Raw genomic sequence first — 19,862 nt, 5'->3', positions numbered from 1 at the left:
TTTAGTTAGTTAATTTAAGTTGTTTTGTATTTTATACTTGAGTATTGTTGCTTCCCATTCTCACAATCATTCTCATTTGTCTTTTATACGGTTTCGCTCTGTCATTTCTCTCTCCATCACTCTCTTCTGCATCCCCATTCCTTTAGTGACTAGACTGGGTTTTCTCTGTTGCTATATTTGAATGCATATTTGAGGTTGTCGTTGTCGTTGTTGTCCTTTCCTTTTATTGTCTTGTCTTTTATTCAAAAATTCTTGTTACTCACTCTCTCTTTCATTCTTTGTCTAGAAATTGGAAGCGCGCCTGCCGTGAAACACCCTGTGATCGACTTGTTATCGTTAATCGTTTCGCTATGCAAATTCTCTATCGACACACACAATTAATGGCACAACACCACCACATTTCACAACACTGGAACTTTGTTAGAGGGAGTTTCAAGCGGGCTTACTCTTTCTTGCCACATGCGCTTAGGACTGCGATTGCGATTGTGACTGCGACTGTGTTTGTGATTGTGACTGCGAATTCGGATGAGGATGCATCGAATGCATCTGGGAGTTGTAGCTCTTGTGGTGATGCTTCATCACCACTGCCGGATCCAACACATAGTTGTTAGCCTCGGCCAGCTGCACGGGCAACGGCGGCAGCTTGTCCTGCGGATGGCGATGACTGATTGCCGTTGTCCGGCCACCATTCCGAGCAGCCTTGTTCAGCGTGCCCGTTGTTCCCGTTCCCGTTGCACTAGACGAAGAGCTGCCATTGCTAGCATTGCTGGCATTTGGACTGCCTGTTGTGGTGTTGACTGCTCCTCCAGCTGCCGCTTGGCTGGAGACCTTGACCTTGGTCTGCTTCAGCAGCGAGCGATCGTTGCACAGCGCCGAGATGAGCGGCAGATCCAGATGCTTGCTCTTCTCGCGCAACAGTGCAATGTCCAGAGGATTCGCCGCCTGGGCTGCCGCAGCCTGGCTGGCTGCCACAGAGGCCTGCAGCTGTGCTAGAATGCTGTTGCTATTGCCACGATTTAAGCCTAGGCCTAGATCGGGCTTGGGACGCTCTCCGGCCCACTGGGCGCCGCTGGAGGTTTTGATCAGCGGACTGTTGGCATTGTGGGGATTCAAAGTGAGCGGTTTCCTGGGCGGCAGCATGCTCAGCGTGGCATGGGAAACTGGCTTCGAGGGAACTGCAAGAGAAGGAGAAAAATGAATGGGTATCCTTTTAAGGAAAGTCCTAATCGATCTTACTTGGCGGCGGTTGCTCGCTGGGCGCTGGCATCGGCGGCTTCTTCAGTCGATTGACGTACGGCGGCGGCGGTGGCGGCGGCAAACGCTTCACTTTTGGCATAGGCAACGAGTCGAGCGAGTTCAGAATGTTATCGTCTGATCGTGATCGCGCAAAGAGGCTGGAAGCGTTTGCCGCTGCGGCCGCCGCTAGAGCTGCCGGATGCAATGGAGGCGGTGGCGGTGGTTCGTACGAACTGCACAAACTGGCCATCGAGGGGGAGTAAAGCGGCGAGTAACCCGCTCCCGGTAGTTGCACATAAGTGTCGGATAGGTTCTGCGTGGAGGCGTAACGCGAGTGCGTGGACAGTGCCAGGGGCAGGTAGGGTGTGCTTCGATAGATGGCGTGTCCTTTGCACGTATCCCAGCCAGCGGAATAGGCTAGATATGGATGCGGCGCCTGTCCTGGCGACTGCACCTGGGAATGGGCTTGGGCCTGAGCCTGCGCCATGGCGGCAAGCAGCGAGCTCTGCTTAGCGTCTAGGTATTCCTGCTGGCTGACGGCCGGGTCCTGTATGGGGTAGATGACGTAGTCGACATCACTGTACATCTGCTGCTGGTACAGCTCCAGTTGATTGCGCGCCAACTGACTGCTGTAGAGACCCGCGAGATGGGGATGCGAGGGCGGCGGCGGTGGTGGCGGCTGTCGGGGCAAACTGGGCGGTGGCGGCGGCAGAAATTGACGTGGCTTGATCACGGGCAGCAGCACACAAGCTTGCTGCGGCGGTGGCTGCGGCTGATGATGCAACGAGGCGGTGCTCTTGTGATGCAACCCATAAGGAACTATCGGTATGCCAATGGCCGCCGAACCCGAGTGACGATGGTGATGAGCATGATGGCCACCGTGTCCATGTGCATGATGGTGATGATGCAGCGATGCCTGCGATCCGCCGGCATAGTTGGAGTTGTGTAGCGACTGCTGCGATAACTGGTGACTGCACACCGATCCGCTGGAGGAGGCAGCGGAGGAATAATGCGTTGGCGCTGCATAGCTGGGCTTGGCACCATCCGGCAGCAGACTGGTGTGCGCCTTGAGGATGTTGATCTGTGGTCGGGTCGTAATAAAACGTGCGGTTACCTCCTCGGACTTTAGCGAACTCAACGAGCCGGCGGCACTGGGCGCTGGAGCTGCAGAGGATGCCATCGAAATGAGCGAGGTGGGTCGCGGTTTCAGGGACGTAGGATACGGCGGAGGATCGCGACGACGCAACGAAGTGGGCGGCGGTGGTGGCGGAGCTGCCACTGGGACTACTGGAGGTGGTGCTGGCAACGCTGGTGGTTCCGGCTTGGGCGCCACACTCACCGGCTTGGGCATGGGTGGCACAGGAGGTGGTGGCACAACTGGCGGACCGCACAGTCCGGTCTTTTCGTGTCGGGCACTGTATGGCGGCGGTGCTGGCGGCAGTTCGGGTTGCAGTTCCTCTACCGATGCTCCTCCGACCTCCAGGGGCAGTGTAACATAGTCGCAGTCCGAGTGTAGGGTACTTGAAACGGTCTTCCGACTGGGATAAGTGCCGCGTCCGACTATCAAATTGGTCAGCTCCTCGGCGGACAGCAGCGTATGCTTGTTGTCTGTGGGATCGCTGCCATCGCCGCGAAACGAACTGCTTGTGCTGATGTTCGAATCGGAGCGCAGCCGGAACTCGTTGCACTTTTTCACCGATGAAGCATTGCCGTCCACCGAGTCGCTATGCGCATGGCTGACCTCGCCCTTGGCGGGCTGAAAAATTCCGTAGTGTGAACTCTTTTCGGACTCGGCCAGCTCAGAGGACTGTCCGGTTAGCTCGCTGCTATGCATGGTATAAACACCCGAAGTTTCCGTGGGCGGCGCCATGCCGTGAGCTAGCGTATAGACACCGGAGACGCCAGACACGCTCTCCGTCTCATCACGTACCGAGGAAGGCAGAAAGTCATCGGGATTGGACTCGCTGAGCGCGGAGTTTTGTGCTGTGTGACTGAAGCCCAGCTCCAGGCTGGACGACGTGGAATGAACGACAGCGGGTGCCGGAGTTGTGACCACCACAGTGCTGCATGTCGACGAGCACTGCGATCCAATGTTGTGCTGCGAACTGGGCGAGTCTGTGGCCGTGGAAGAGTCGTTGGCATTGCTGACAACGCTGATGGTGTTGCTGCCATTCGTGCGCTGGCTGCCGGAGTTGCTAATCAAAGCATTCCCTGCGGCAGTTGTGGATGAAGATGGCGCACTGCAGCTGGCTAGAGTTTCGCTCGGACGCACATTGACCACGCTCAAGGCGGCCAATTGCTCTTCCAGGTCCTTCAGCGACATCTGCCCCACCGAAGAGGTTTGCCTGCTCACACTGGGCCTGTCCAGCAGATGGGCCAACGCCAGACTCTCCGTTGAGGGCGCTGCGAGTGGCGCTGGCGGCGTATTGATCATGATCTCCAGCTCATCCTCAGAGTGCACGCGATCGCTGACAATGCCCGACGTGGTGTTGGAACTGGTGCTCGAGATGACCGATATGCGCTGCTCATTCTTGCTCTTATACGGCAGCAGCAGACTACGGGAGCAGGCGTAGCTGGCGTGCAGACAATGGGACTCCGCCTCCTCTTCCTCGCGCTTGCTCACTTCCTTCAGACGCGCCGCTAGCTTCATGCTCCACTGATGGGTGTCCTTGCACAGCGTCAGCAGCAGCTTGTTCTTTTCATCCGAAGCTGCGTAGAGCGTTATGCGACTTTCTCCCGAGCGTATCTCGAACTTCTTACGCTCAAACGATAGCTTCGTAATGTTGGGCCAAAGGAATGTGGCTGGTTCGGTGGCTGCCCCTCCAAGGATCTTGATACCTTTGGCATAGATGACAAACCAGGCGCTGCCCACACCAGCCTCGCTCTTCGCCAGCCGCATACGGAACGTGTGTGCATTGATTGTCTCGTGAAGATTGCACGCCTGCTGAATGTACAGCAGTTCCGCCTCCGCTGAAGCTAATCCTTGATGCTCCCGGTGGCAGGCACGCAAAGCGGTCTTTGCCCACGCCGTCTGCAACACTGGGGGCAGGTAATCATCCAGTCGAAAGTAGTCCGAGGAGCTCGCCGCGGCAACGGGGACGACATTGGCGTTCGATGAGGAAGCGTTGTGTTCCCGCTTCGCAGCCGCTTGACTTGTGGACGTCACGTACGTGGACAGGCGCAGCATGCGCTCATTGTAGCTGCTCAGACGCTTTCTGATCTTTGGCAGCGTCGTCGTCATTGCCGTGGCTCGACTACGTCCCGCGGCAAGTGCTCCCGCTCCCATCGCCTCTTCCTCCTCCTCCTCGTTTGACTTCTCCTTTGGTTGATTGTTTGTGGTTCCTGTTGTGGATGCTGCTGCTGTTGATGTTGTCGATGGTGTCGTCGTCGTCGAGGTGGCTCCTGCGCTGGGCGCATCACCCAGATCCGCTTGCAGCGCGAGACCAGCGAGCAGGAACATCGCCTGATCACCATGATCGCGTGGCAACTCGCGCTGCAGCACATTATGGCGCAGCTGCAGGTAATAGTTGTGTCTCGACGTCTCATCTTTCAGCATGAACGGACTCTCGATGTAGAACTGCACGCGAAAGTGTAGCTCCAGGAGAGGTCGTCCATTGGCATCCAGGCCCTGTAGATTAAATAAATTAATTATCGAAATAGCGACTAGTTTAAGTCTCTACTTACGTGTGTGTGCGAGGATCGCCAGCTCTTCGGGCCGTATTTGGAGAGCTTGCTCTCGGGATCTGCAAACATGTACTCGCCATCTGCAAAGGAGAAAAGAAAGGGAAGGAAATTTTAATATAGCGTTGAGGAAAGATACAATTATTAGGAGCTCAAAATTCCTAACTTATTGATTGATCAATGAAAAACTATCATCCACTCATTTGAATTTTCAATTGTACCATTATATTAACTACAGGTACAGCTGTGGATCTCTACTGGTCTATGCTTCGCGCCTAGCAGGGGCGGCCGGTCTAACCTAACCTAACCTATTATATTAACTAGAAGTTAAGACTCCCCTCTAGCGCTAGCTCAGGACTTTTTCGTTAGAGCTCTGTCTGTCGGACATGCTTCAAGGTCGAACTTGTCAAAATTTTTTAAATGAACTTTCGGCTATTCCTGCTTGAACTGAACTTAACTGAACTCCCTCTTGCTCTTTACTTCCTGCTCTCTTGCTCACTCGGTTGCCCCTCAACGACCCCAAAAAAAGCAAGAAGTTTGAGCTGAAACCCTGGCCAGGCCGATCCGCGCTGTCAGTTTGTCAGGCAGCAAACAAGCGGCCCATTGACGTCAAACAGGGCCGATGACGACACGTTCATGTCAGGTTGTCAGCCTGTTGTCGTCCCAGTCACAGTCCCTATGTCAGACGTGGTCGCTCAGTCCCCAACTCGATCTCAGCTTCGACTCGATGCGATGCGATGCGATCCGAGTCGAGTTGAGTTCAGTCTTAGCCCAAGGGCATGCCGCGTGCTCGAGTAACCGAATGGGCCCACAAGATGTTGTTGTTGAATGTCGGTTGCATGCTTGAAAAACAAAATCAACACACACTTCATCATCGAAACGAAAAATTGGAATTCCTGCATACGAAATGAAGCAGCAGCAGCAGCACAAGAAGATGAAAAATAATAATTATGAGCAGCAGCCGCAGCAACAGCAGCAAAAAAAAAAAAAGATGAAATGGAAATGTGTGTGTGAACAACAACAACAACAACGAACAGCAGCAGCAGCAGCAACAATATCATAATAATCATCAGCGTCCGAATAAGTGCCTATCAATGACGACGACGACGATGGCAAAGAGGCAGCTGCGTGGAGCAGGGAATTGAGTTGGATTCAAACGGAGACTTCAACTCCAACTCGCAGCTAAAGTCAAAGTCAAAGACAGCAAAGGCAGTGCATACCAAAGAGGCCGAAAACGCAGTTGAGTTCAACAGCAAAACAGGTAGAAACGCAGCAAACCAAAGAGAGATAGAGAGAGGGATAGCAATTGGCTGGCCATAGTCGAGGTGGAAATGAGAGAAAGAGAGATGGAGGAGATTGAGAGCGAGCTGTGACTGTGGCTGTGGCAGCTGAAAACACCAAGACAGCGATTTCTTTTTGTGGCCTGAACCCGAACCCAAAACAAAAACCAGCAGAAAAAACCTTTAAAACCGAACCCAAAAACAAAAAACGCTCGAGCTCATTCAAATTTCACTCGGCAAAGAACGTGAGGAGCTCCTGTTCCTATTTCTGTCCCTGTCCCTGCAGCAGGTGTGAGCCATCCTTTGGCAACACGCAACCAGCAACCAGCAACGTGCAACGTGCAACCCGAACGTGCAACAGTAGTGCGTTGGGCATTTTGTGGCCAGCGGCAAAAAGCCTAATAATTAACATATTTTCCAACGCATTCCACAGCGCTTACAATTAACACGCACACAACGACAGAAGGGAAAGAAGGGAGGGGGTAGGGGAGTAGAGGAGTGAGGGGGGGCAAATAAATCTTCAATTTGAAACACATGCAACACAAATTACAGCCTCGAATGCGTTCGGGATTCCGGCAGCAGGCAACAACAGCTCAGCTCGAGAGGCTCATCAAGTGAGACAAGGACAGAGCGAGAGCGAGAGAGAGGGGGAGAGTGAGAAGGAGATAGTCAATGGAATGTGGCAAGAACAAGACGTGGGCCAGGTGAGGCCCAGTGTGCACTGTAGACAGCTGCAAAGAGACGGCTGCCCAGGCATTCTTCAGATTTATTTTTCAAAGGTTCTTTTTTTTTGTTTTTTTTTTTGAGTAGGCACGCCACAGAATCGAGTTGAAGTCCGAGTTGAAGTCAGAGCCATAATAATCGAGCAGCAACAAAATAACCCAAAAAACACAACAAGTTTTATGTGGAACAAGAGGGAGGAAGGGAGGGAGGTAGAAAGAAAGAGAGATGGAGAGGGAGAAGAGAACATAAAACCAAAAGAATTTTAATTTCCGATGTTATCAGATGCACGCAGCAGTCGCTCGCTCGCTGCCTTGCTCGCTTTGTGGCAGCAACGGCAAGGCAAGGCAAGGCCGGACAACAGAGAGCGGGAGGTGCAGGGGCAAAAGAAGGCGTGGCAAGCAGCAGGCAGGCAGGCAGGCAGCAGGGATGCTGAGCGAGAGCCCGAAGACGAAGATGAACAAGTCAACGCCATATAATAATGATTATGAGCCATTAACATTAAATGGAAAAGAAAATGCTGGTCTACAGATTACAACAGCAACAGCCCAGAGCGGGCAAGGCAAAGGAATGCGGCAATGGAATCCAAGCAATGCGACAGCTAAAAATAACACCAAACAGCAGCAGCAGTAGAAGAAGAAGAAGAAGCTGTAGTTAGACCTCAAGTGGGGGCAGCCAAAAAGTGAAGAGAGAAAAAGAGAGAGGGAGGGGGACAGGCAGGAAGCAGGCGACGCCCATTGTGTGGAGACTGCGTCCAGTTGGCTGCTGTGACAATGTTGCCAAATTGCCAAGCAGCTGCCAGCAGAGGAGAGATGCGAAGTGCAATGCAAAAATTTGCATAAAGATGAAATTTATTGACGTTGCGTGGCCATAAAATTGAAATTCATTTGCGACACAAAAGGCAGACATCAAGAGAGAGGGAACGAAGGAGAGAGGGGACACATTTCCAAAAAGGACAGCGACTAAGACAGCATCCGCCGAAAAAAAAGCAACGTAGAAAAACGAAAGACTGAAGCGACGAACTTGCACGTTGCGGTGTTTGAACTTTTTTTTGTAGCTGGCTGCAAGTTGCGCGTGTTGCAGTTGCTGCAATGCAGTCTAAACTGGCATTGCTATCTATAAAACAACAACAACAGCAACTGCCACTAAAGGCAATTTTGGCTGCAGTGAAAGAAAAGCGCGGCGTGAAATGCTCGAAAGTATTCAACGACGACGACGACGACGTTGGCAATGGCAATGGCAATGGACGAGGCAGCAACTTTAGCCGCATGCCAGTCAAGCACGCACACACACACACACACACACATACACAACCACAGACACATAGAGAGACTTTTACAGCGACTGACATTGGCAAAAATCCTTGCGAGCAACACAAAATGCAAACTGCCAATTTCATAGCTGCGCGACTGAAGAATCCTCAGTCTGAAAAAGCCAGAATCACAGCATCAACAACAGCCTCATCTGCTAGTAGAAGAGGTAGAAGGGAGGAGGGGGGGCAGAGAGTTGCGACGAATCGAGACGAGGACGTTGGCATGCCCCAACTGCATACCAAATTCTTTCTTGCGTTCAAGATGTTGTGGCAACTTCTTCTTGGCCCAACTTCCCCTCTAATTCCCCCTCTCTATCTCTCTCTTTCCCTCCATAGTCTTCCCTCTCTATCGCTCTCTTACTCTCTCGCTCTTTTGCACTGCTTCGAAATTGCTGCCAAGCTGCCCGGCGACCAGATTCGAAATTTACGTGCTGTGCTCTTCGCTTCCTCAGCTTTTGCCTCAAGTTCTTCTTCTACTGCTGCTGCTGCTGCTTCCCTATACCCTACACTCAATTTTCGGCACTTGCAGCTGGTCACGCAGTCTGTCACACACATTCCTTGGTCAAGCTGTCAACTGTCTTTAGCTAATAGATATTCATTGCCAAAGTCGCATTCCTCTCCAAAATCGTGCAGTTGCATTTCCAGTGGAGAGTATACGCAATTCTCTAGAGCTGACCACATTCTCAGTCTCTCTCTCTCCCCCTCTCTCTCTCTCTCTCTATCTTTCTCTCTTCTTCTTGGTCTGTGTGTGTTTATGGAGGACGCATGCAGCCAAGAGCCAAGAGCCAAAGACGTTTTCGCTGCTGGAGCCTCTTCCACACAACTCGGGATGTTGCCTCCTGTTTCCTCCTTTGCCTCCTGCTGTTGCTTCCTCTTCTGTTGCTTGTGTGTTGGCTCCGTTGGGGCCACATCGCCATCGCCATCGCCATCGTCGTCGTCTTCGTCGATTCGTTTGTGTTAATGCAACGCGCGACGGCTACCTGAATTACTGAACACGCGTCTTGTGTCTTGTGTCTGTTGCCCGTTGCCTGAAATTGTTTGTTCGCCGTCGACGACGCGTTCCTGGCTGCCGTTGTTGTTTTTCGCATGCCCTATGGAACTGTTCTTGCATTGGGTATATAGGCTATGCAGGAAGTGCCCTTAGCTAAGTATCAGAAATTAACGAATACAATTCTTAACTAATCTATAAACTAGTTCACTTCGCAATCAAATTTGAGTTCCTCATTTTTACAGGTTTTAAAGAAAGAAGTGTGTTTGACTATGTCTACTTCATTCCCTGCCAATTTGTAGCTTCAATTTCGAAGTGCTACCTTCTCTAGGGTATCACAACTTCAACCTGCTCTGTTCACTCTTTCGTTGCACTTTTATGTGTTTTGGCAGCAGCAGCAAAAAAAAAAAAAAAAAACACAAAGTTTTGCGGTACGAAAAAGAAGGAGGAGAAGTGAGTTGCTGCTGCAGCGGCTGCTGTTGTTGCTGATGATGATGAGCAGCCTTTAAAAAGACTGGTTTATGTTTATTAGTTGTATTTTTCATGCCTTATCGCAAGGCACGACCAAGCAAACACCATCCCAACCCATCTTCCATCCAACATCCCATTTCATTTCAGCCAGCTGCCCATCTGTCCGAACTGTCGAACAGTCGAGCTGACCAGATCCGTTCTGTTTTCGGGGCGTACCACAAACCCATATATCGACATGTGAATTTGAGTCAAAGTCAAGACTTACCTATGAGCACGGCCAGACCAAAGAGCTCGGTGTCTTGCATGCCCTGCGTGGCAAAGTGCAGACATGTCTGCGTGTAAACCTCTCGGACTCGACTCTTTGCATCGACTAGGAAGTACAGAGTTTTCGGCTGCTGTTGGCCCAGAAGTCTGCAGAAGAGTGAAAGAGTGTTTGAAATATATCTCTATATATACATTTATATATTGCGTTACTCACCTCAGTGCCAGGAATCGGGAGCCGGGTGACAGTTGCTCGGCTGAGGACGCGCATACTTCCAGGGGCGCGCTGACGGTGCAAAATGCTCGCATGCTGCATCATTTTCCGTATCCAGCGCGCGCGTTCGAAATATGTTGCTGTTGTCGGAGAAGAAAAGAAAAGTTGTAGCATAATTTATAGTAAATAAAAAATAAACAGAAAAAACTAATAAAATATTGTAAGGATCGGTAACGACAACCTTAGCAAAATAGTTTCTTACTTACGAAAAGAAAAATATATTTCACATTTTTATTGTAGTAAAAGATAATTCCTTTTAATGCCTAATAAATATTGCAAAAGAATTATCTTATATTAAATACTAAAAAAAAATATTACTAAAAATTGTGAAACTGAAAAAGAAAATGAAAAAATGTCCCAAAATTTTTTTCCTTTTCAGTTTATAATACTTATACTATCTTAAACCGAGTCAAATAAACTTAAACATGTATTCAATTTGAACCAATTACAATTGCTTCAATTTGTCCTTTGAATTTAATGCAATATAATTATTAAAGTATCCTTTTCAATCCCTCATAAATTATTTTCTATCTCATTAGACAATTCTACTTTATATAGATATTTTCTGACCAAACCGTCATGCCAAACAAAATTGCATCAATTAGAAATCTCAATCTTTAACAAATTGTAATTTTGGAACATGATTTTCTATAGCAAGGAATTCACTTTATAAAAAGTGAGGAATCGGCAACAGCAAGGGATTATTTCGTGCAGTTGAAGAGGGGAAATTGATTAGTTGGTCTCTTGTATTTTGGCTATTTAGTAAAGTTAGTTTTCGGGGGGCTTTTTATTTTTGGGGCTGGCAACAATTTCACCAATCAATAACGAAAGACTTAGGCGACAAACTTGATTAGGCGGCTGTGCGTGCGTGCGTTGCGCATAAAATTATTAAAATTCAGTTAAAGAAAGTTCCATACACACAAAAACACACACATAGACAAACGCATACTCTTGGAGACTGAAACTTGCCTCGTGATGAAAGAAAAGCATTTTATGCATAAATTAAAATCAAATCGAATCAAATCAACTTATGGACTTGCCTCCAATATATGTGTGTGTATCTGTGTGTATGTGTGTGTGTGTGTGTGTGTATGGCTGCCTCTCTCAATGGACTTCGACTTCGAGTTCGAGTTTTGGGTGCGAGTTTGAGTCTGCTTTCAAGTCGGAGTTGGGAACTTGGCGTCGGTTTTCTACCAAGCGGCCGCATAAATTTCAATATTGGCGCATTTCTGTGCGCCGCGCCGCAGCCGCAGCCACAGCCGTCTAATAAATTTCAACGTCCAATAAATTTATTCAGAGTCAAGTTGAGAGAGTCTCGCGCAAGTCGAGATTCCGAGAGTTTTTCGCTATCAGCTCTATCTATGCTGTAGCCCAAAACTTGGCTCTGACTCTGTGACTGTTGTGGCCACCACAATTCATGCGGAACCGCCCTGACTTATTAATATGATCAGCCCCCGCTACGTCGCGCCCCGCCCCGCCCCGCTCACCTGTCTCAATCCCCACAACAGAGGCAGACCAGTGATCATCAATCAAAGCGCGCATTTGACATAAATTAGAAACCAAGAATATGTATATGAGTCCACACAATCCACACACAACACTCCAGACTCCCTCCATACACCAATTGTATCTAAGCCGATTTTCATGATACACAAACTGAAACAGCAACAGCAACAAAACAGAAACAGACGCTGAAAGAGAAATAAAACCGGACCAAGCAACAGCAATAGCAGCAGCAGCAGAGAAACAGAAACAGAAAGCTGGATTGATTTACGAAACCAGCAAATGGAACTCCAGAAGATATTTATTTAAATGCGGAATCTATAGGAATTTATTTCTAGTCGGGCATTACAATGCCAAGTGGCCAAGCTGAATAAGAAAAAACTGACTGTAAGATATCCGCTATGCACTTGTAATAAAACAATATTCTAAGAATATACCGAACTAATATACTAAAATAAATTTCAGGCTTTATATGGTACTAGTATATTCTATATACTATATTCGACTGTGAGATATACGCTTCCCGTTTTCAATCAAACTTCTAAAAATATACCGAATTTGTATACAAAAGAAATACCAAAGGGTATATATAGTATATAGGTATATGTAGTATATAGGTATATGTAGTATATAGATACTTCATTCAAAATATACCGTTTTTTGTTATACAAAACCAAATAACAATGTTGATCCCATCGCAATCAAATTTTCGGTAATCAGAGATAATATTATATTTCATTACAATATCAACAATTGAAAATACTTATTTATTATTATTACTTCCCCTACTACACTCTCGTCAATTTAATCAGAACATGTATTTAAGATAGTCAGATGAAATCAATTGAAGATATTACTTAACACAACTTGAACCAGTCCAGAATTCTATACTTCAAAAGTTCTTTGATATCAACTCTAATATTTCCCTAATTCTAACCTAAATATAACATATATGGGAATTAGAAATCTATGTGACATGCGACACGTATTGTCTGATGCGAGGTCAGTTCTCAGATCTCGCGCAACTGAACATTATATAATCGCAAATTGGCAACAAAGTAAGTAAGGCAGTAGGCGATCAGCTTGGGGGCTCGCAAGTGAGTCAGACAGAGACAGAGACCGAGAGAGCGAGAGCGAAAGAGAGGGGAATAGAGAGAAAAGGAGCGCGGAGATAAAAACCGGTGATCGAGCGCTACGCGTAGTTATTTTCATTTTGTTTTGTTTTTAATGTGTTTTTTAATTTGAAATGCAAACAAACAAATGTAAAGCATTTAACAATTTCAATCATGGCTAATTATCCACATTCCATTGACTAATGAGAGCGGGCGGCGGCAAAAAAAAACAATAACAATAACAATAACAAAAGCAACAAGAGCGAAACGAACGCTAATTATAAAAGTCAACAGGCGAAGAGTGCAGCAGACGGAAGCAATCTCTCTGAGCGGGGAGGGAGGCGAGGAAAGTGGGGTTAATGCTGAAGCTGAATCTGAGGTGCGACGAGGGGCAATTAAATGTGCAGAGAGAGAGAGAGAGAAAGAGAGAGACACGCTAATCAGCAATTAACAAATGGCAATAAATAATTTGTTTATACGTAGCGAGGATAGAAGAAGGGGAGGGAGGGAGGGAGGGATAAGGGAACGGTATCGGGAGACCAGAGAAACCAATTAAATGGCGCAAGCGCCAGCGGGCCAAATTGTGCTGTCTAAGCAGAAAACGAAAAGAAAAAGCAAAATGTTGCGCATACGCCACGTTGTGCAGCGACAGCAGTTCCTTAGGCCACCTCTCCCCTCCCCACCCCTCCCCTCACTTCACCTTACTGACTGGCACCCACCCAATTGTGTTTCGTGTCATGCCAAGACGGAGACTGCAAGAATTTTCTGTAGATCGTTAGATGAATCGTCTTGTAGAATGCTTCTTGCATTGAGTCTGGTGTACGCGCCCTCTTAGCGCAACGCGTAATTTCCCTAACGCCTACTTTTCTCGAACATGTGCAAGAATTTTCTGCAGATCGTTAGATGACTCGTCTTGTAGAATGCTTCTTGCATTGAGTCTGGTGTACGCGCCCTCTTAGCGCAACGCGTAATTTCCCTAACGCCTACTTTTCTCGAACATGTGCAATTTTGTGTATCATTTGTCATTTGTTTTGTGAATGTTGTACAAGAAAGTTGATTTTTTCCTGCGCGTCTTTTATAAAACAATAAGAGGTAAGTTGTTAATATTATTAAACTACTATTCTAATCTGATTTAAATTAAAAAATATATTTATATTTGTATTTATATTTACAGTTTTGAGGACCACGAAAGAGCTACGTTGGATGATAAAAATAGAAACTACAAGGCATTGTTCAGGGCGAAGAATATAGAAAACGGCGAAATAAATTAGTTTTTTCTTTTAGCTATTAGTTTATTTAGTTATAAGTAAAACTGTTTAGATAATATATAATTTTAAGTACTCATTGTTTTAGTTTAAATACATTTAATTTGAAGTACAATAAACATTTTATTTACTGCATACATATATTTTTGGGCGTATTTTTATTTTGCATATTCCGAACTACGCACTAGAATCTAAGCACAGATTTTCGGCAAGAGCTGCACCGCATATTTTCTACAAGAAACGTCGAGTACAAATTCTGCCAGCGCAGCCGAGGGAAATTTAAATTTCCCTTTGGCAAGAATTTATACTCGACGAGTCTTGTAGATAATCAGTTCCGCATATACGGCAAAACGAAGTGAGTGAGTCTTTTCGCATCTTGTGTCTACACATGACGGGACTGGAAGAAAACTTGTATATTGTCTACGAATAAAACACAATCGGGCAGTTCCAATCGACTCTGGGGCTGTGTCAACTGCATGCCATTGCAGTGAGCTCATTCGGGGCGTGTGTGTGTGTGTGTGTGTGTGTGAGTTCGAGTTTTGCGATTTTGTCGCCAATGTTTGTTGCTCGCAAAGATCAAGCTGAGGGTGGGAGGAGGGAGGATCAAGCGCGGTGAAGCTGTGATAAATGCTTTAAAACGTTTAAAACGAATCGCGCCTAACGAATCGGAAAATAGAAATATCTGTGGATAAATTTCAAATTGGAATTGGAAGTGGAATTGCAAATTGCAATTGGAATGTGCGAGCGCGAGCGCGAGTCGATCGATCGATCGATCGAGCAGCAGTCGAATAATCGAGTACGCCGAGTGCTCGATCAGCGCTTGACCAATAAACATTAGAAATATCATAAACTTCAAGAGAGGGGGAAAGACTCGCTAACGATGCGATCACACCGAATCAGTTAGACCCTCATAAAAGTTGAATCCAAAGATCAGTGATTGATGCGAAAGAAATGTTGAAAATTTTAATGTTAGTCATCCATGGAGATAGAATTCCATAAACTTAAAAGTCCGCATAAAATATTGCTTAGTATTAATAAATGGATAACAGAAATTCTTTGCAATAACATCTCTAAACTACAAATATTCTGTAAGAAATAAAGTTAATCATCTATAGAGATGGAATACCGGAAATTTAGATAATGTTTGGTATTAATGCAATAAATAATAACTGAATAACAAGATCTCTTCTAGGATTTTTACCAACACTAATCCACAAATATTCAGTAAGAACTTGTTAGCAACAATTTTAGAGTATTACATGTAGTCGATTAACTCAGCTTATGAGCTATGTAAGTGTATCTAAGCCACACATAATAGCACCCAAGACTCACACAGAGACAGAGAGAACTGGAGGTATTCTAAGAGTGGTGCTTTGTCTTTGATTCCGAGTGGCTTTTTAAACTGGATTCGAGTTCTATTGAAAGTGTTGCGCCGTTCTCAACAGCTCAGCTTAGCTCAACTCGATCTCCATCTCGCCATCTCTCCAAGCACCTTCGATTCGATCGCGATCTGAAGCTGGAAGCTGAGGCTTCGAGGTAATGAATGGCGACGTTTGACGTGGAATTTTTAGCTCATGAGTTGGCTGGCTGGAACTCTTGACGCGCTTCTACGTGTGTCTGGGTTTTTTAATTACGACAAACGGCAAATTGGCATTCGTTGACGACGACGACGACGACGACGTCAATGGGGAGGGAAATAGTTTAGTGCGATGGCATTTTCACACGCTAACTCGGAACAACAGTTGTTGTTGTTGTTGTTGTTATACTTTCAGATACAGCGGATGCGCGTCACACAGCTTAAATAAGTGCATCAAATTGGGGCGTGGCTGTCATGAATTCGAATTCAAATTCGAGTTCGAATGCGAATGCGAATCAAACATTTTTTGTGCTAATGGATTTGATTGACTGACCATCATCAGAGACGCGGCACATTTCTGAAATTATTATGCCGATTATGAAGTCGCCAGCTGTTGTCGTTGTTGTCAACGTTGTCATCGTTGCTGCTGCTGTTGTTGTTGTTGTTGTTATCCCCAGTCAAATAAATAACTTGGCGTTTTGTTGGCAAATACAAATCGAAAATGTGTGGAGAAAATCAAACAAAACAAAAGCGGCAAATTGATGGCTTGTTGTTTCTCCCCTACGTTTCGTTATTATTGTTGTTGTTGTTGTTGTTGTTGTTGTTGTTGTGCCAGTTATGCCAAACAATTTTAATGTCTTTGCACATGCGCAAAATGAAGAATAAGACGAAGCATAATCGAATAATCAAACTATACTAGGCGAGGTTTGACACATGACACACAAGTGGACATGTCCTGACCTCCAACACAAATATCGTTGATATCGAAGTGTGCCCATCTCTAAATGTCACATTCGTTTTACAACACTGAAGCGCATTCGACTTACAGCAACTCTCAGCAAAGTACAAAATCAGGTGAAGTTTCCCCCGGACACAGTATTAAATTAATTTATTAAATTTAAACAGATGGAAAATCAAGGAGAAAATGCACAAGAGTCGCCAATTGATAAGGTTGTGATGGCGTTATATGAATATGATAGGTTAGTTCGAGAAAGTTATGAGAAGTGCTTTAATACAATAATTCGGTTGACAGAAGAGCGGAACCTGCTGAAATCTATGAACCGTAAGTTTTCTTTGTCCACTTTCCATTTCGTGCTCCATTATAAAACGTGCTGTGCTCTCTTTGCATTCATCGCTTGCAGGAATGTATGAAGAGCGCGAAATGAAGCGAGTGCAGCGCAAAAAGAAACGGCGGCTGAAGAGACAGGCGAAGAAGAAGCGAGCAAAGGAGTTTGCGAAGAAGAAGCGAGCAAAGGAGTTGACACAACTGAAGCAAGAAGTTAACTCAACTAGTAAAACTACTATAATCCAGCTAGGCAAGGCAGAGCCATAATGAGAGCAAGCGCTCTGCCAGCGCTGACTTCGCGCGCTGTCGACGTCGCAACGTGCGACGCATGCTAAAATAAAAGGCGTGCGAAACATTTCATTTTGTTTTCTTTACCTTGCTTTGGTGTAGGCATAAATTTTGCTGCTGGCGTCGCAGTCAACGTCGCTGCCTGCCAAATAGTTTTCGAGCGATCATATCTACTATTTGCTGCTGCCTCTTCTCCTGCTGTCATTCAACATTTTAATTCGCTGTACATTTTAATTGCTTCAAGCATACTTGAAGGCGTGCAGGAATTTTGTATTTCGTCTTTTTGGTTTTTAATATTTCCAATTGCGGTCGCTGTTGTTGGTATTGTTGTTGGCTAAGGTCAAGTGTGACTTGGTTGCCCGCCAACCGCCCGCCCCCCTCCGCACGAACCACGTTCAGTGGGCGGCTGTCAATTTGTCGCAGCAACCGCAAAAATAAATATTAAACAAGAAAAACAACAACGACAATGGCACGTAGCAACAACGAGCACAAACAACAATAACAACATGCAGATAAAACCGATACAACACCAACTGTATGTTGTATATCGATATCGCATCTCTGCGGTGGCAATCGTTTAAGCGTTTATCGTTTTTAGCGTTTAACGTGTGTTTCTGCTCATTTGTTTATCATTTGTGTGTGTGTGTGCAACACTACACCACGCGTATACCAGATACCCCCTTCACCCCCTCCTACTGCTTAAGCACGCTCAATTAGTCGCCTTGTTTCTTCCCAGCTCCCATTTCCATTTAATTGTTGTGGCAAATCAGCTGCTCGATTTCAGTGGTTGCCATTTTTGTTGTTGCCTCTCTCTCCTACTATTATTCCCGGTACTCACACACACACACACACACACACGCACGCGTACGTTTGCTATTTACGACACCTGCTATTTGCACACCCCGCCCCACGCCTGCTTTGTGTGTTGCGAGGTGATTAATTGCACAATGAGTGCGCGGACTTTAAAAAGTTTTGCGAGCCATTGGCGACTTTTATGACCGCTTCTTGAGTTCGTTCTCTTCAGATAAGACATTTTGCATTGCCTTGTTGTTTGTTGTTGGTGTGTTTTACGAGTGAGGAGGCAATTAAAATTCCAAAGAAATGCCCAACGATCACACCAACACACAAACAACAACGACAACACAAATCTCCCTCATTTTGGGCAATTTTCTCTTTTATATGTACGTTCTCTTTTCTTCTTTTCGGGGACTCACCTTATGCACTGCCAACGAAGGTCGCTGCAGTTGTCGGCATTATTGTTGTTGTTTTAGTTTTTGCTGTTGCTGTTGCTGCTGCTGCTATTGTAGTTTTGTAGCCCAGGAGCGGCGCCTTAAGCGCGTAATCCAAAGTAATCGAGCGACGCTTACGTATTTCTAGCACAAATAATATCTTTAACAAACTTTCTTTTGTTTCTTTTACTTATGTATTTGTAATTTTGCACTGACAATCAATTAAATTGTATTGTATTTGTTTTGTTGTTGTCGGCAGCCAACAAGCTATTGCTTTGCTTTGCTTTGCTGCGCTGCGCTGACCTCTTCGTCAAACACTAACAACGCGCTGCGACTGCGCAGTCTACGACGACGGCGACGTCGGGCCACATTCCAGCGGCTCTCACTTGGCGATTGTGTGGGCGCTCTGTCGATGTTGTTTTTGTTGGTGCGCGACGCAAAGAGAGCGCGAACAAGGAGTTTGAAGGGGGTAATGGGAAGGGGCAACGCGGCACAAATACGATTTAATCAAAATTGTTGTTGCTGTGGGTCGCTGCACATGCACACACACACACACGCATACAGCGAGAGCAAGGGAGAGCGCTGCCGTTTATGATGTTGTTGTGTATGTGTGCTTGTATTCGTATTTGTGTGCTGTGTGCTCTCTTTGGCAACTGCTTTTTGTTGTTGCGCGAAAGAATGCCGTTTGCTTGCTTGCTTGTGTATTTGTAGTAGTCGTAGTTGTAGTTGTAGAGTTGTCGTTGTAGTTGTAGTTGTTGTAGAGTTGTTGCTGGGTCGCAACTTTCTGTGGGGCTATTTATTTTGACCAGCAGCAACTTGTTGAAGTCACTGCAGAATTTTTGGTTTCCAAATATACATATAAACTCACACATACACACACTGAGGGGAGAGCACTTGTAAAAAACACAATGGAAATAATGCGAGCCACTTGTGCTTTGTTGTAATTCAACGCCACACTTTAAATCTGAATCTGAATTCGAATCTGATTCCAAAATCCACCAAATCGAAACTAAACGAAACAAACCAAACGAACGTACGAACGAAACGAGAGCGACGCTTAACGAAAACGCGCACACTGCGAATGCGAGACTGCGACTGTGACTGCGACGACGGCGACAATCTCCAGAGCTCCTCCAATGGGGCCGCTGTCGTTGTCGTTGTTGTTTTTGTAGTTGTCGTTTCTGTTGCGATCGCGCGACGCCGTCGTTTTGCCTCTGAGCTGGCACTGCGAATGTTTAACACAGCAGTGTGTGTGCGTGTGCGAGCGAATTCAGTGTATGTGAATTGTTTGTTGTGTGTGTGAGTGTTTCGTATTCGTGTTTGTGTGTAAACACGACGCGCAACCTGCTGCTGCTGTTGCTGTAGTTCAACAACTGCTTCGTCCAGCTACAGAAATCAAACTGAAGTCCGAGTCGAGAGAGTTTCAGCATGAGAGCGCGAGCGAGCGATTTTTTTTCTTTTGTGAGCATGTGCATGTGCATGAGTCTCCAACTTGCAGACGTACGTGTGTGTGTTTGTATGCCTTACTTTGCTTGTGTGTGTATCTCCCACTGAGATTTAAGATTGGAATGCGCCGTGTTCATGATAGCACTCTGGTTTT

General features: G+C 46.3%; 2 protein-coding genes across 2 annotated transcripts; one reads left to right on the top strand and one right to left on the bottom strand.

Annotated features, from left to right (window-relative positions):
* Nucleotides 1–119: 119 nt before the first annotated feature.
* LOC117565649 (protein expanded) lies at nt 120–19,665 on the bottom strand. The gene is made up of 6 exons (XM_034244862.2): nt 18,248–19,665; nt 10,167–10,303; nt 9,954–10,099; nt 4,921–5,000; nt 1,237–4,864; nt 120–1,175 (listed from the first exon to the last, which is right to left on the bottom strand). Exons 2-6 carry the CDS (start codon nt 10,256–10,258, stop codon nt 466–468), a joined length of 4,656 nt encoding a protein of 1,551 aa, XP_034100753.1. The 5' UTR covers nt 10,259–10,303; nt 18,248–19,665; the 3' UTR covers nt 120–465.
* On the top strand, nt 16,442–17,100 carry LOC117565654 (uncharacterized). The gene is made up of 3 exons (XM_034244872.2): nt 16,442–16,522; nt 16,586–16,742; nt 16,822–17,100. The coding sequence occupies exons 2-3, from the start codon at nt 16,586–16,588 to the stop codon at nt 17,010–17,012; spliced, it is 348 nt and encodes a 115-aa protein (XP_034100763.1). The 5' UTR covers nt 16,442–16,522; the 3' UTR covers nt 17,013–17,100.
* Nucleotides 19,666–19,862: the final 197 nt, after the last annotated feature.

This window comes from Drosophila albomicans, chromosome 2L (genome assembly GCF_009650485.2).
Source record: "Drosophila albomicans strain 15112-1751.03 chromosome 2L, ASM965048v2, whole genome shotgun sequence".
NCBI lineage: Eukaryota > Metazoa > Arthropoda > Insecta > Diptera > Drosophilidae > Drosophila > Drosophila albomicans.
Note: the sequence above shows the minus strand (reverse complement) of the source record. Positions and strands in the feature narration are given on the sequence as shown.

Bases quoted from the DNA above. Each gene is read 5' to 3' on its own strand.
- LOC117565649 (XM_034244862.2), bottom strand. From the start codon at position 10,258: ATGCGAGCATTTTGCACCGTCAGCGCGCCCCTGGAAGTATGCGCGTCC. The intron at 10,100-10,166 runs GTGAGTAACGCA...ACTCTTCTGCAG, and splicing joins TCCCGATTCCTGGCACTGAG to ACTTCTGGGCCAACAGCAGC. The intron at 1,176-1,236 runs GTAAGATCGATT...CTTCTCTTGCAG, and splicing joins CAGCGAGCAACCGCCGCCAA to TTCCCTCGAAGCCAGTTTCC.
- LOC117565654 (XM_034244872.2), top strand. From the start codon at position 16,586: ATGGAAAATCAAGGAGAAAATGCACAAGAGTCGCCAATTGATAAGGTT. The intron at 16,743-16,821 runs GTAAGTTTTCTT...CATCGCTTGCAG, and splicing joins CCTGCTGAAATCTATGAACC to GAATGTATGAAGAGCGCGAA.